This window comes from Fistularia commersonii, chromosome 23 (assembly GCF_037954325.1).
Source record: "Fistularia commersonii isolate RoL2024-O1a breed Wild chromosome 23, RoL_Fcom_v1.0, whole genome shotgun sequence".
Taxonomy (NCBI): domain Eukaryota; kingdom Metazoa; phylum Chordata; class Actinopteri; order Syngnathiformes; family Fistulariidae; genus Fistularia; species Fistularia commersonii.
Window position 1 is genome coordinate 9,667,841 of NC_141306.1, and position 13,490 is coordinate 9,681,330.

The 13,490-nt window shown below is 44.6% G+C and overlaps 2 protein-coding genes across 2 annotated transcripts; one reads left to right on the forward strand and one right to left on the reverse strand.

The window, feature by feature from the left end:
- Positions 1-2,256: 2,256 nt before the first annotated feature.
- Positions 2,257-4,162, forward strand: LOC147221005 (uncharacterized). Its single transcript, XM_086170506.1, has 2 exons — positions 2,257-2,563; positions 3,751-4,162. Exons 1-2 carry the CDS (start codon positions 2,347-2,349, stop codon positions 4,026-4,028), a joined length of 495 nt encoding a protein of 164 aa, XP_086026632.1. The 5' UTR covers positions 2,257-2,346; the 3' UTR covers positions 4,029-4,162.
- Positions 4,163-4,939: 777 nt separating this feature from the next.
- Positions 4,940-13,126, reverse strand: farsa (phenylalanyl-tRNA synthetase subunit alpha). The gene is made up of 13 exons (XM_086170505.1): positions 12,961-13,126; positions 12,583-12,720; positions 11,225-11,323; positions 11,021-11,139; positions 9,735-9,827; positions 9,301-9,429; positions 9,095-9,210; positions 8,910-8,994; positions 8,729-8,828; positions 8,245-8,413; positions 7,990-8,067; positions 7,752-7,866; positions 4,940-5,322 (listed from the first exon to the last, which is right to left on the reverse strand). Exons 1-13 carry the CDS (start codon positions 13,105-13,107, stop codon positions 5,217-5,219), a joined length of 1,494 nt encoding a protein of 497 aa, XP_086026631.1. The 5' UTR covers positions 13,108-13,126; the 3' UTR covers positions 4,940-5,216.
- Between the last annotated feature and the right edge of the window lie 364 nt (positions 13,127-13,490).

Consider the following 13,490-nt stretch of genomic DNA (forward strand, 5'->3'; position numbering starts at 1 on the left):
GGCCACATTTCTTATCTCATTTTTATGCTTGGGCCAACTAGGTGAACAAAATGAAAATATTTCAATTTTTTGGCATTTTATTTCAATTTCAAAATCATGAATAATAATATAAATGTACCAACCGACATTATTTTGGAAAGAAATTAAAGGAAAAAAAAATGAAAAAGGAAAAAATAAGTTTCTACATTCAATATTGATCGAAAATATGTGTTAAGATATGCAAAGAAATTAGCAAAACGGGACGGATGCGGGCCGTAAAATGCCCAGATCTGGACTTTGGGATACCATCTCAACCGTGCTTGTGTTTCGGTTTGTGCCCAAGCGACACACTTGTCAGATTCCGTCTATGTTTACTGCTCTTTGGGGTCATTGTGGCCGCTTTGACCCCACAATGAGTCGCTCATCGGCTATGTCATGGTTATAAAGGTGTAATTACTCGTGACTTTGCTAAAATGCCCGTTAAAAGGACAATTTCAACGTGCAGGGGCAGCTGGACTCGTGTCTCACTGCCCTTTTTTGCATCTGCTGGATATTCTCTTAATTTTTTTTTTTTTTTTTTCTGTTTCATCCTCACCCATCAGGGAGCGGAGAAGGAAGGACGACCTCCATCCTCTCCAGCTTCATTGCATGTCTGTCACTTTGAAGTGGAGGGGCTCGAAGACGGCCAAATCCCCATCCGTGCATGTTCCACATGGCGTCGACGTAATGACATTGCTCTCCCAGTCCACTTTTATCTTTTGTTCGTGCCAAAGATGCGACCCGCCGGGACTAATTGCCCCTCCGTCCGCCTCCCGCCAAACCGAGATGTGTGGCGTGATGCGTCCCTCTTGTTATGCCAAATGAGCCGAAGAGATCTGACATCTCGCCGGCTCTTCTGCCCGCTTCCCTCCACCCGACTTCAGCTGTGCCGGCTTAATAACGGGGTAATTACACTGCTTTTCATCTCCCGTGATAATTTCGGGTGAAAATCCCCTCCGGCTTAAAAGCGGTCAGATTGTCTACGTGTTGACCGTCTGTCAGCTTTTCCACAACAAATATACGGATCCTAATATGACCTCGCTATTCATGATATGTTTTTTTTTCTTTATTTAAAGATACTCAGTCAGCAGAGGAGTTTACTGAAGAGCCTGCGACATCACCGTCACACATATTCTTCATACGTATATTTAAAACTTGTCAGTGTATTCAAAGTCTCATACTGTAAATATATAAATGTATATATATACATACATATATTTATATTCCTTTCCCGAAAGTTAATTGCAATTTGAATAAATATATAATATGAATGAATATATTCCTGAAAATGAACATAAAAATCCCATTCCACTTCTGTCAGTAGATTTTTGATATAAAGGACTGTCTCAGAAAATTGGAATATTGTGATAAAGTTCTTTATCTTCTGTGATGCAATTACAAAAACAAAAATGCCATACATTCTGGATTCATTACAAATCAACTGAAATATTGCAAGCCTTTTATTATTATAATATTGCTGATTACGGCTTACATCTTAAGAAAACTCAAAAATCATATCTGAAAATATTATAATATCGTGAAAAAGTAATTTTTGTTGTTTTAATTGCATTACAGAAGATAAAGAACTTAATCACAATATTCAGATTTTCTGTTTATATACTTTTTATATAATTTATATCAGTATTTATACCATCCCAATTAGTGCAAACACACACACTATACAGTGAGTATATACACACATATATATATTATATATAAATAAATTCCATGCTGTTATATTACATCTGTCTATTTATCTAATCTTTATTTTCTTCTTATTTGGCCATAAATGATGCGGTAAGATTAATAAATAGATTAATAGAGATATAATTGAGAATAATAATTTATAGTAGAGAATATTTTAATAGAGATTAATAAAGAAAAATAATTAAATATGAGATAAAATAGAATAAGATAAAAATAAATTAAAATAAAACAAATTTTAATAGCTTGTTTTTTATTAGACAACAGTTATTTAAGAGTTTTTTTGTTTTGTTTTTTTTACCGCACATTACATTGTAACCCGCTGGATTAAAGGGAACTAAGTGATCCACTGACGCGTTCGCGGGTAACGCAAAAAAATGGGAAAAAGCAAACACCGCAAAGTGGGATTAAAATAACTTTTTCCGGGCGGGATTTTCCTGGCAACCCGTGCAAGTGACGGTGCACGTAATCCCACGCGTGGCCGAAGACACCACCCCCTAACCCTCCACAAACACACACACACACCCACACACATACATCAGGACGCACCGTTGCTCCACGCGTTCGCCCAACTCCCACTCCCACTCCGGCGTGAAAGTCCCTCCACCCCCCGCTGCTGCAACCATGAACGGCTGGAACCTCACCGGGCTGGACGCGCACGCCGTCCCCTTTTCCACGGCCACGGAGGAGCCGCTGTTCCGGCAGTACAAGCCCGCGGTGAAGGACCTGATCCCGCTGCCCAAGGCGGTGCTTTACCTGCTCATGGCCGCGCTGGTGGTGGTCGGAGTTGCCTACGCCATTATCGGACACCTCATCAAGGACCTGGCCATCGACGTAGCAGGTACATTTGCACTACTTCGATGCATTTATATTCTTATTTATACAAAAACACACCCTGTATGTACTCTCTAAGTGTATACAGGACTGTCTCAGAAAATTAGAATATTGTGATAAAAGTTCTTTATCTTCTGTAATACAAAAATTCTCTCTCAAAATCTAAGAAAATCATGAAAAAGTAATTTTTTGTTTTTTAATTGCATTACAGAAGATAAAGAATTTTGTCACAATATTCAAATTTTCTGAGACAGTCCTGTATAAGTGTTTGCATATACCTGTGGCAAAGTACTTGTGTGAAATACTTATTGTGAAATACTTGTGTTTAAAGTGTTGACATCAACTAATTATATTAGTAACTAATTATATTAGCATATACTGTTTATATGCGTGCATATAAACTTGGATGGATATACTGTGAAGGTGTAGATTTAAAGTACTCAAATCAGATATACACTGCATAAAAAGTGTATGTATATATGTGTATATGTACTTGCATTTAAAGCACTTGAAATATAAACTGTTTATCTATCTATTTATCTCTCTCTCTATATATATATGCATACATACACTGTACATATATTCATGTAAATGCACAATATAAACAATTTCTAGACACATTTGCTGTACCTATTAGATTATGTCAGTTTAATCCTATATTCATAAACAAATATCTATGTAAAAAATGTGCATATATACATATGTATCCAAACATACAAACCACTTGGTTTAATCCCATATATATATACATATATATATATCTTCATACACATTATTAGTGTCATCATTTTGTTTATACATTGATATACATATATATATGTGTGTGTGTGTGTGTGTGTGTGTGTGTGTAAAGTGACAACGCCAGTTCGATAAAGTGTTGTATTTAATGTTTAAAAATATTTTCACTGAGTTTTTTTAATGTTAACCTATTGTATTGAATTCAGGAAAAGAAATATCATACAGACTAATTTCTACACTTTCTTTAAATCAGACTGAAATGAAATTATAATAAAGGAGATTTTTATTGATTTTTTTTTAATGCCGTTCATTTATTATAAGATGTTTTTTTTTGTGTACTTATCTCACACCAAGCTATGACTCGACCTTAAACTTCTTTTTAATTTGAATGCATCGGGGTTGCAAGGGGTCCCCCCATCGGCATCAGACTGTAACCTTTGACCCGGTTTCCCTCAGATTGCGTGTTGGGTCCACCGGGCAACGAAGACAAGGACGGGGACGACTCCCCCCAGCACGTGACCCCCGGCCACCCTCCGCCCGTGCACCCGTTCACCCACAACGCCTTCCACGTGTGGGACCAGGACGACGTGGTGATCCCCCTGCCCCCGGAGGAAGCCCCCCCGACCAGTCCTCTCCTGCTGGCCGCTATTCCCTACATCCCCTCTTTCTTCCCGCATTCCCACAGCCCGGGATTCTCCGGCAGCCCGCTGAAGGACAGCGGGACCCCTCCCTGATTACAGGGGAGACCACCGACCGGACGCTCAGGGATCAGACCGCTGCGACGTGTCCTTGTATTTGACACGTCCTCGGCTCTCCCTCCCTTCCAAATAAACGCGATCGGAAAAGTCAAAGGGAACGGGGGTGTCCGATAACCGGGAGATTATTGGGAGATCGATCGCCGGACGTCGTCGTCCGCGTTCCGACGGAGGTAATGAGACACTTCGTCCGGGTACACGCGCACACACACACACACACCTTGATGACTGGCGCTTTTTGAATGAACTCTTTCGATTTAATTCTTCTATTTTGTAATTAAAGTCAAGCGACTGCCCGCTCCCGTGTCTGCGTTATTGGTATTCGTTTAAGAGGCCAAAAAGCGATTGACTGCGGTGTAAGAGTTTGCTGATCTGACCTAACTGGCCGCTGAGCCCACTGAGATGGCGGTCTCGCTCGAGCGAAATGTTATTTCAAGACACCGGTGGGGGATTAAGTCTAAGAGGAAGAGTTAGGGAGTTCCAGCTATTCAGCGTGTGTGCGCACACACACACACATACACAAGAATTAAATCCTCTGACCTTTATCTTAGGTGTCACACCCACTCACGGCTTTCCCAGTCTGGTAACACAGAAGAGGAGGAGGCCAGTCATTCACACACACACACACACACCAGATTCTCTATTTAAAAAAGGAAAAACAAAACAAACACGCTAAAAATACAAGGAGCTCGCAGCAGCAAATCCCTTCCGTCCAATCAGACCTCAGATCTTATCCTCAGATATCGAAACTACGTAAAGGCTGAGGACTATCGGGTTCAAGACAGACACTGTAAGAAGATGCGAAGAGACAGAGGGATGTTTGGATCATTCGTCGATGTTTGTGTGTGTGTGTGTGTGTGTTTGTAAACACATCATGAGCATCGATCCCATAATCAGAAAAGTTTTTTATTTTACCTTTGGAAACATGGTTGTGTGCATCATCCTGTACATGATACTGAGGATGAACCTGCTGGGAGCTGCGGTGTAAAGTTCAGACGTTGGCTGTTGACGGTTCCACCAGCACACACACCTCTGACCTCTCTAATTGGCTGAGAGGATCGCGGCGGATTAGGGGAAGCCTGCTGGAGCGGGACGCGGGGGCTGAGTTGTTACTCAAGCCAGCCTCGTCGGGAGAAGGCGGCGGCGTCTGCGATGCCGCGGAGGTGTTCAGGAGTCCAGGCGGCAAATGGGGCCGTCGTAGACCATCTGCAGGTTGACTTTGTGTCCCACCAGCTCCCTGATGTTGTTAATGCCGTATTTAATCATGGTGGGCCTGAGGGGAGAGGAGGAGTTGGATTCAGCGCAGATAGGAGACCTCAGGAAGGGCGTTTTGTAACAAGACGGGGACTCAGTTTATACGCATCTTCTTTTCCTTTTGGGCGGCCTCAGAACCCTTCTACTTAAATCCTCTCCATCCCTCCTTTGTCCACGTCCGAACCGTCCCAGTCTGACTTTTACCTCCAGAACATCTACTGTGTGCCGGCCCTCGGACGGGACTCATTCCAGGTCCTCCTCACTCCCAAAGAGAACGTCCACATCTTCATCTCTGCTGTCTACAGCTCTTCTCCCTCCAGTGTCTCTAAACCAGACAACACGGGTGGTCTCACCGCCGTCTTCCACACCTTTCTGTTCATTCTGCCAATGCCCTGACACTTTTTTCCCAGCGGTTCTGACCTAATTGCATGTTTTTTCTCCGCGTTCTTCGCTGCTTTGGGCCGCTGACCGGAAGTACCGTATTTTCCGCACTATAAGGCGCACCTAAAACCCTTTAATCTTCTCAAAAACCGACGGTGCGCCTTGTAATCCGGTGCGACTTATATATAGATCAATATTGAGTCGCAAGAGGTCTCACAACTACGGGAAGTAGCCTCCATTTTCTCCCGTAGAAGAAGTAACACGCGGTGCATCCTGGGATATATGACTGCGCAAAGCAATGCATTTTAATTTCCATTTATGTGGTTGTGTGTGTGTGTAAAGAACCCAGCAGCAAGTAGAGACGTCACCCCGGTTACTATTCGATTGAAGGCAACTAGCTAGTGACATGAAAATAAATGAATTTAGAGGTCTTTCTCGGTGCTTTCATGTTATGAAACGCTTTGAACTGTGACAAATGAAGTTGGAAAAACATTGTTTTCAACAAAGGCGGCGCAAATACCGGTAAGAGCTAGCAGTACGTACGGTACCGCATTGTGAATGCACTAACTTGTTTTTGGAGTGAACGGAGACGTCAGAACGTTGGTTTGTATTCTATATATTAAGTTTGACTGACTTATCAGACTGTTTTGTTGACATTCCCTTTAGCGCAGCTCCGTTTAGTGGATACATAACGCAACCCCAGCCACTACTGTAGCTTCTGTTCTATGCGCCTTTTATGCAGTGCGCCTTATATGTATATATAAAACAGTCTTTTTGAAATAGGCTATTTATTGAAGGTGCGCCTTATAATCCAGTGCGCCTTATAGTGCGGAAAATCAGCCCTTAAAATCCTCCACCTTCCTACCTCCTCTCCCCGTAGCCTCACCGCTCCACTCGGGTCCCTCTCATACGCACATGCATTCCGTTTTGACGCAGCTGACCTTCGTCCCTCTCCTCTCCTGAGCATACCATCACCTCTACAGAAGTCCCCCCACCTGCTGGTCTGCAAACACCATCGTGCATGGAGCTTTCTGTCTAACCTGTCGCTTCTCAAATTCCATGGGTGCAATGCTAGTGGGGACGTGCGTGACCCCAGGGAACATATTTAACAGGGATGATAAGAAAGGCGGTGAGAGACAGAGGTAATGAGACACACGAAAATCGACCGAAAGCTAGGACTATTCGCGTATTTTGCCATTGGCTTCACTCAGACAACGATGAGAAACAACGAAAAGCCCGTGTGTTTACAGTGTCTAAAAAGCGGACAGCATGAAGCCAAATAAATTACGGTGTCACTTAAACCCAGCCCCCCCATTATGCTGATAAGCTGCTTGAGATATTTTGGCGAGAACGTGCTGATTATTGACAACAATCATCCCATTTTGTGAAAGCTACATCAGTAAACCGGCGAGCACTGTTATGTAAAGAAACGTTAAAGTTATTCTTTGTTGCAAGGTGATATATACTTATTTCTTTTTCTTATCTTAAATGTTAATACAGATACAATGTTGTGCAGCGGTGTACATAGAACAATTTTATAGACAAATTATACTATTCTTCATGGGGGGGGGGGCGCAAAATGTTCCTAGGTGTCTTGTTCCTAGGTGGGGCGTAACAGAAAAATAATTGAGAAGTACTGGTCTAACCTCACATGTCAGCCAGCAGCAAACAAGAAGGGGCTCAGAGCAGAGCCTTGATGCACTTCCTGCCTTGAACTTCTCTGTCACCCCTCACCAATGTCTCCCAGCTCTTATAGCTCTTATATATGAATAACACCCCGGCCACTTCCGCTGTGGGACTGGATCCTCTTCTCCAGACCCTCCGTTGCTCTGGACCGCTGACCCCGGGTACCTTAAATCCTCATTGAGCATCAGCCTCAGCCCATTCAATTCTCCAAACTAGTTTATTAACACTGAATGAGGCTCTAAGAGGGTGTGTGTGTGCAGCTCCGCCAAAGCAGGTGGAAGAAACGTCACTCTCTTTACACAGTGGACTAACAGGCAGAAGAAAGTAAGGTATTTTCTTAGTATAGACAGCGCAGTCTCTTGTTTGTGTGTATATGCTCACCTCTCCAGAGACAGTCCCCAGGCTATGACGGACACATCCTCGGGCAGGCCCATGGGCAGCAGCATCTCTGGCCTGAAGACGCCGGAGTTTCCCACCTCCACCCACTTCTTCAGTCCTGCATTAGTTTGTTTAAAGGAGAGAACAAGGAAAGCGAGAGACGAGTGATTTCTCTGAGACGGACCGGTCCGAAGTCCGGCCTGTGCAGAAAAAGAAGGAAAGAACCTTGGCGGTACCGTACCTTCGTGGTAGCTGAAAACCTCCATGCTGGGCTCTGTGTACGGGTTGTAGGCGGGCTTGAAACGTAGCTTTGTGATGCCTGTTAATGGGAGAGACGTCCCATTTGTTCAGTTAGTCAGTCAATCAAACCATGTTTATTATGAGACACTCGTGTGTATGTTCAACACTTCGACGTCTCAGGACCTTTCGGGTCAAACTATGCCACCGCGATGCGACTGGTCAATCCAAACGGGAGTGTCACTGGGTCGACGCCCACCTAGTTTGGTGAAGAACTGATGCAGGACGCCCATGAGGTCCCCCAGCGTCAGGCCGTAGTCGGCCACCACGCCTTCAATCTGGTGGAACTCGGCCAGGTGGGTGGCGTCCAGGGTCTCGTTCCGGAACACCCGGTCAATCGAGAAGTACTTGACCGGCGTGAAGGTCTCCTGGTTGGCGGGAAGCGAGAGAAGGGGGGCTTCAGGGAAGAGTAAGTGGCAGCACGCGGAGCAAACAGGTGGGTCCCGGCATGTTTGGCTCCAACTGTTATATTCTACGTCAATCCCTCCCCGGCCCAAAAAGGCTTTTCACAATATTTTGGACTCAAGTTACGGGATTTACCAGCGGATTAGCGAGGTCAGGCGTATGAGCCCGTACGCTTAGGACTTAACTATAAAGGGCAATCACGCGAGACACAAAAAAAAAACAAAACAAATAACAAGTAGGGATTTCTGCCCGTGGCGACCTGGAGTGCGCGAACTCACTTGTTGCGCGAGTTTATATAACATCCGTGCGCTGACCGCCGTGGTGTGTGTGCGGAGGATGTTCTTCTGCGCCTCCTCCATCTTCCAGTCGTACTTGTACCTGGGGCACATCGGGGGATATGGTCGGCCCGGATGGACTCCGCCGGATTAACCTATGACGTCACTGGTGATAAAGTCTCACCCTTGTGAACCAAAACCTCCATGGGAGTGGACCTCCTTCACTCGCTCCAGGTACTGCTGCGGGAACTGGTGGGCGAGGGCCGGGTCTGAGCAGAGCAGCAGAGTCAAATCACTAGCGTGTAAAAAAAACAAAATAAACAAAAACCCACACACAGGAGGAATCCAGGTGTGCACGGCGAGGCTCACCGGACAGGAAGAATGTGTCGTGCTGGTCCCGGGCCGGATGCTGCTGAGGCTGGAACAGCGAGTCAAAGTTCCAGAAGGAGCTCTCGATGAAGTTGTTGGTCGGCATCTCGGTGAAACTGCGGGAACGGAGACCGTGGAGGAAAACGGATTTTGGCCAGGTTGTGTGGACACGCGCATGGACCAGTCCTCCCCAGAGGGGTACTCACCCCATCTCCAGGAAGATCTGCCTGAACTGTGTGCGCACCTTCATCAGCGGGTGCAGGTGGCCGCAGTCTGGAGCCACACCCATGGCCTCGAAGTTGTAGGGCTTAAATTTCTTCTCTTTCCAGCTCCCCCTGTGAGACGGAGGGAGGCGTTCTCATGGTTATCATTCATACCTTCTACCCACGCATAGCATGAGTGGTTTAAGTCTCATTTGGTTTCCGCTGGCCGTGTACCGCCTTGCCTTTAGGGCAGAGTCCCCAACTTGGGATTTGCCCCCTTATGTAAGCGGAGGTTCCTCTTTGTCCTCGACCTGAGACCCCGCGCGCCGTCACTGACAGGACGGGTCGGGGCAGATTGGACAAGACGCCGATTGTTTGGGTTTCGCAGCTTCAGGAGACGGACGGACAGAAGAGCGTTTTGGAGCGGCTGGACTCACGTGGAGATCATTTCGGGGGTGAGCTCTGTCTCCGGTTTGGTCACGTCAGTGCTGAATTCAGTTCCCTTGGTGATCCAGTAGGACTTAATCGTTCTAAAAACACAGCAATAAATACATCAACCCATGATAATCTTAAGAATTTTTTGGTGGGACAATGCCATTCCTTCTCATTCTTTCTGAATGAATGACTTCATATCCTGATGACGCATTAAATAAGTATTCTGAGCACAACAGGCGTTCCCAGATGCAAACAAAGTAAAAGCAGTGGTTGTGTCTCGTTCAAACGTAAACCCGCCGCCTGTCTGCATCTCCACACTTTATGCGTGAGGGTGGAACCACAGTGACTTACATGGAAAAGAAAAAAATGGCAGGCAGGGTTAAACCATATAGAAAGAGCGATCATGGGGTGAAGTGTTTTTTTTTACACTTAAAGTGCACACATTCAAAAGTCTTCCAGGTTTAGGGTTGAATTTATCGGAGCGTTACCACCACCGCCAATGTTATGCAACATGGTTAGTACTCGTGATATAAGTGTTTTCGATTGAGTAAGGTTTCTGATCGCATGATCTACCGGCAAACTAGTCAAACTCGTCATACAATGCGTTATTCCGAACTAGTGAACCACTGATGCGCCAGATATTTGCCTCGAGAGCGATAGTTTTTATAGTCAGACCTAAATGAATTCTTATAAATGGCATTTCTCAACAGCTGCAGTAAATGTATTATGCAATGGCATGTAAATGTGGTGCCGGCTGCTGTGCGGTACGAGGGGCTGCAGCCGAGGGAGCTAGATAAACCACTAATAAAAATATGGAGAATAGCAATTTGGATTTTTGGTGCAAGGGGCGCTAAAAAAAAAACAACCTCTGGATTATTACCGAGGAGCATCTTCTCCCAAAAACGTGTTTACGTCGGGGTGCAATCTGTCGTAAAGCACGAGGTGCGGTGCACCTGATGTAACCGGCTGCTTCCTCCCCACCCTCAGGGAGAATGTACGTTTGACACCTTGCCCTCGAGATCATAACTTATTTTCCCATCATGCGTTCACCTGCTTACTGTTCTACTGGTTGATCTTCATAGTGACACCTCTTTATGAATAGGAGTGCTCCAAACATGCTTCACAAATGGAAAAGATGGAGGAATAGATAGCTTGAAGCTGTCTGATCAAAAAAAAATAAAATCCTAGCGTCTAGCTCACCTGCATGAAGACACTGAACCTGTTTCATTTCTTCAAATGTCTACTGCCACCCACTGGTAGACGCGGAGTGTAGGTATTGGTCACTTACACTTCGGAGAGCAGTTTTCTCTTCTTAAGCTCATTCTTTTCTTTCTCATCTACTCGCGTGGTTTCGCCTCGCTGCACCAGGAGCAGGTTCTCTTTGACGCGGTCCGCGATGCTGTCCACCTTGGGACCAAACACCCACAAAAATCACAGGTGGAAAAAACACAAAAGCCGAGACCAATGTGCCGATTTTAAAAGGGACACGTACGGTCCTGAATATCCTCGGGCCCCCTTCGTGTCCCTTGTCCACCTGGATCCACTTGTTGGACATGGCCTTGCTGAAGCCAATCTTCCCAAAAGACAGTTTCTGCATGGAGACAAATAAAGAAATAAACTTAAGTCTATTCCCATGTTTATGACACACACAAATATACAACAGGGAGGATACAGATTGCATGTGAGGTTTGGCTAAATTGTCAAGGGACCAACAAACCTTTGAGGAGCTTTTATTTGACTTTTAATGTGGACGTACATTGCACTGGACCAAATTGCACCTCATTCACACACTCCCATCATGGAAAACACACGAAAAAATGCATATGATGCAGCTTTTAAGTTAAAGGCAATTGCACTGGCTGTCTAAGAAGGAAATAGAGCTGCTGCACATAAGCTTGGCATCAATGAATTGATGGTGAGACGTAGGTGACGGCAGCGTGAAAAACTGACTCAATATAAAAGCACGCTGAAACTTTCAGAGGTTAAAAAAAAAAAAAGCAGATGGCCCAAACTTGAAACATTCTTGAAGACTGGGTGAGAGCAGACAGCCAAGGTGTGTCCTCCGCTGTTCAATTCCGACACTGAAGAAGACAGCTTTAATGGTTTTAGTGTGTAGTGTATTTGATTAAAAGTAAATAAACAATGTTTCTGTGTTACATCCTTCAGTGTAAATATCTCATGTTACAGTGTGGACACCTGCAGCTTTTTGACAAGTGCAGCTTATATTCAGGTGCGCTCAGTAGTCCGGAAAAGACGGTAGTGTACTCGGGACACCTTTTGGGACGCTACAAGCTCCAAGGGACTTGGAGATATTTGCAGCTAAATGAGGGATACTTTTGCTGTTCAGCAGTTTGCACGCCACTTGCACACTCAAACTGCAACTCAATTTTTAAGATGTCAATCTGCACTTTCTCAACTTGCACATCCCTTGTATACAAATGTCTACTTTTTTTTTTTCTTCGTTTTTTTTTTGTTTTTGAGAAAAGTTTAATGCTGGACGAAAATAATATAATAATATTAAATAATAATAATAATATAATATAATAAATAACGAGATAAATAAAATTTAAAAACCCCTGCAAGGGGAATATAACATGTATTTACTTGGTGGATTACAAGGAATCGCAGACATCAAACTTTAAATTTGTTTACATTTCAAATTGGACTTTTCCTTTCAACTTCCTGTTCATCCTGTTCACAATAAATGCCTATAATTTATTGCTGTGTTTATGTCAACCTATCTGGCTTCACTGTGGACAGCAAAATAAGAATTTCATTGCACTGGGAAACACGTTTCCAGACTTCACATATGACATAAACACTTTGAATTTTGAATCTTAACCGACTCACCATAAGCTCACTCTGCGCCAGGCCCTCCGGCGGGATGGAGCTGAACACCCGGGCTTCGTGGCTACCCTGCTCGGCAATCTCTCTGCCCTCCCCAGTCAGCTCCCAGTGTTTGGAGCTGCGCAGCTCGGCTGAGATGACCTGGAGAGCAACAAAAACGACCACCTCAGCTGTGTAACTATTCAACTTGCCTGGCTCAGTGGAGAGTCATAAACAAAATTATAGGTTATTATGGCAGAGGGGGTTGAAGAAAAAGGGTTTGACGGCTAACTCCGACAACTTCAATCATTGCCTATTTATTGCATCAGTCAAGTCAAGCTAGCAGGTTTTTCCGCTGCCGGTTTTGGCGGTGCCTTTCTTTCCTGAAACAGACATACTCACTTCGTCCAGAGCTTGGAGACTCTTCACGGCTCCCACGATAAGCTGGTGGTCCAGTCCGGCACTGGACGCCACGTCCAGGCTGTCCACGCCGCCGTCCGTGGCCGCGATTCGTTCAAGAAGCATTTCTGTCACACCGGAGTCCGCCATGCTGGCTTCCCCCGCTGAGCTAAAAGACCGGATCTGACGTCGAGTGACGTTAATTCCGGAATGCCGTACTAAAATATTACTCATAAAAAACAAATACTGTATGTGCCGTCTGTTACAACACAATATTATTTGGTATGGTTGTATTTTAATGTTACTCCTGTTTGTCTAATAACATTCAACACACCATTCATTCTGGATATAATCGTGTGAACGAATGCTCCTGATTGGTACAATTGACCGGATATAAAATCACTTCCGGTTACACGTTCACTTTCCAGGTCTAGATAACAGTGCCCGCGGAACTTTCCCTAAATTCATTATTAATTCATTTTGAGGACTCAAATTCTTATTAAAATGTGATTATTATCCAGAAAAACTACCTG

Coding starts and splice junctions, on each gene's coding strand:
- LOC147221005 (XM_086170506.1), top strand. CDS start 2,347: ATGAACGGCTGGAACCTCACCGGGCTGGACGCGCACGCCGTCCCCTTT. Junction 2,564..3,750: donor CCTGGCCATCGACGTAGCAG/GTACATTTGCAC, acceptor GGTTTCCCTCAG/ATTGCGTGTTGGGTCCACCG.
- farsa (XM_086170505.1), bottom strand. CDS start 13,107: ATGGCGGACTCCGGTGTGACAGAAATGCTTCTTGAACGAATCGCGGCC. Junction 11,140..11,224: donor GCCCGAGGATATTCAGGACC/GTACGTGTCCCT, acceptor TTTGGTCCCAAG/GTGGACAGCATCGCGGACCG. Junction 8,829..8,909: donor GGAGGTTTTGGTTCACAAGG/GTGAGACTTTAT, acceptor GATGTGCCCCAG/GTACAAGTACGACTGGAAGA.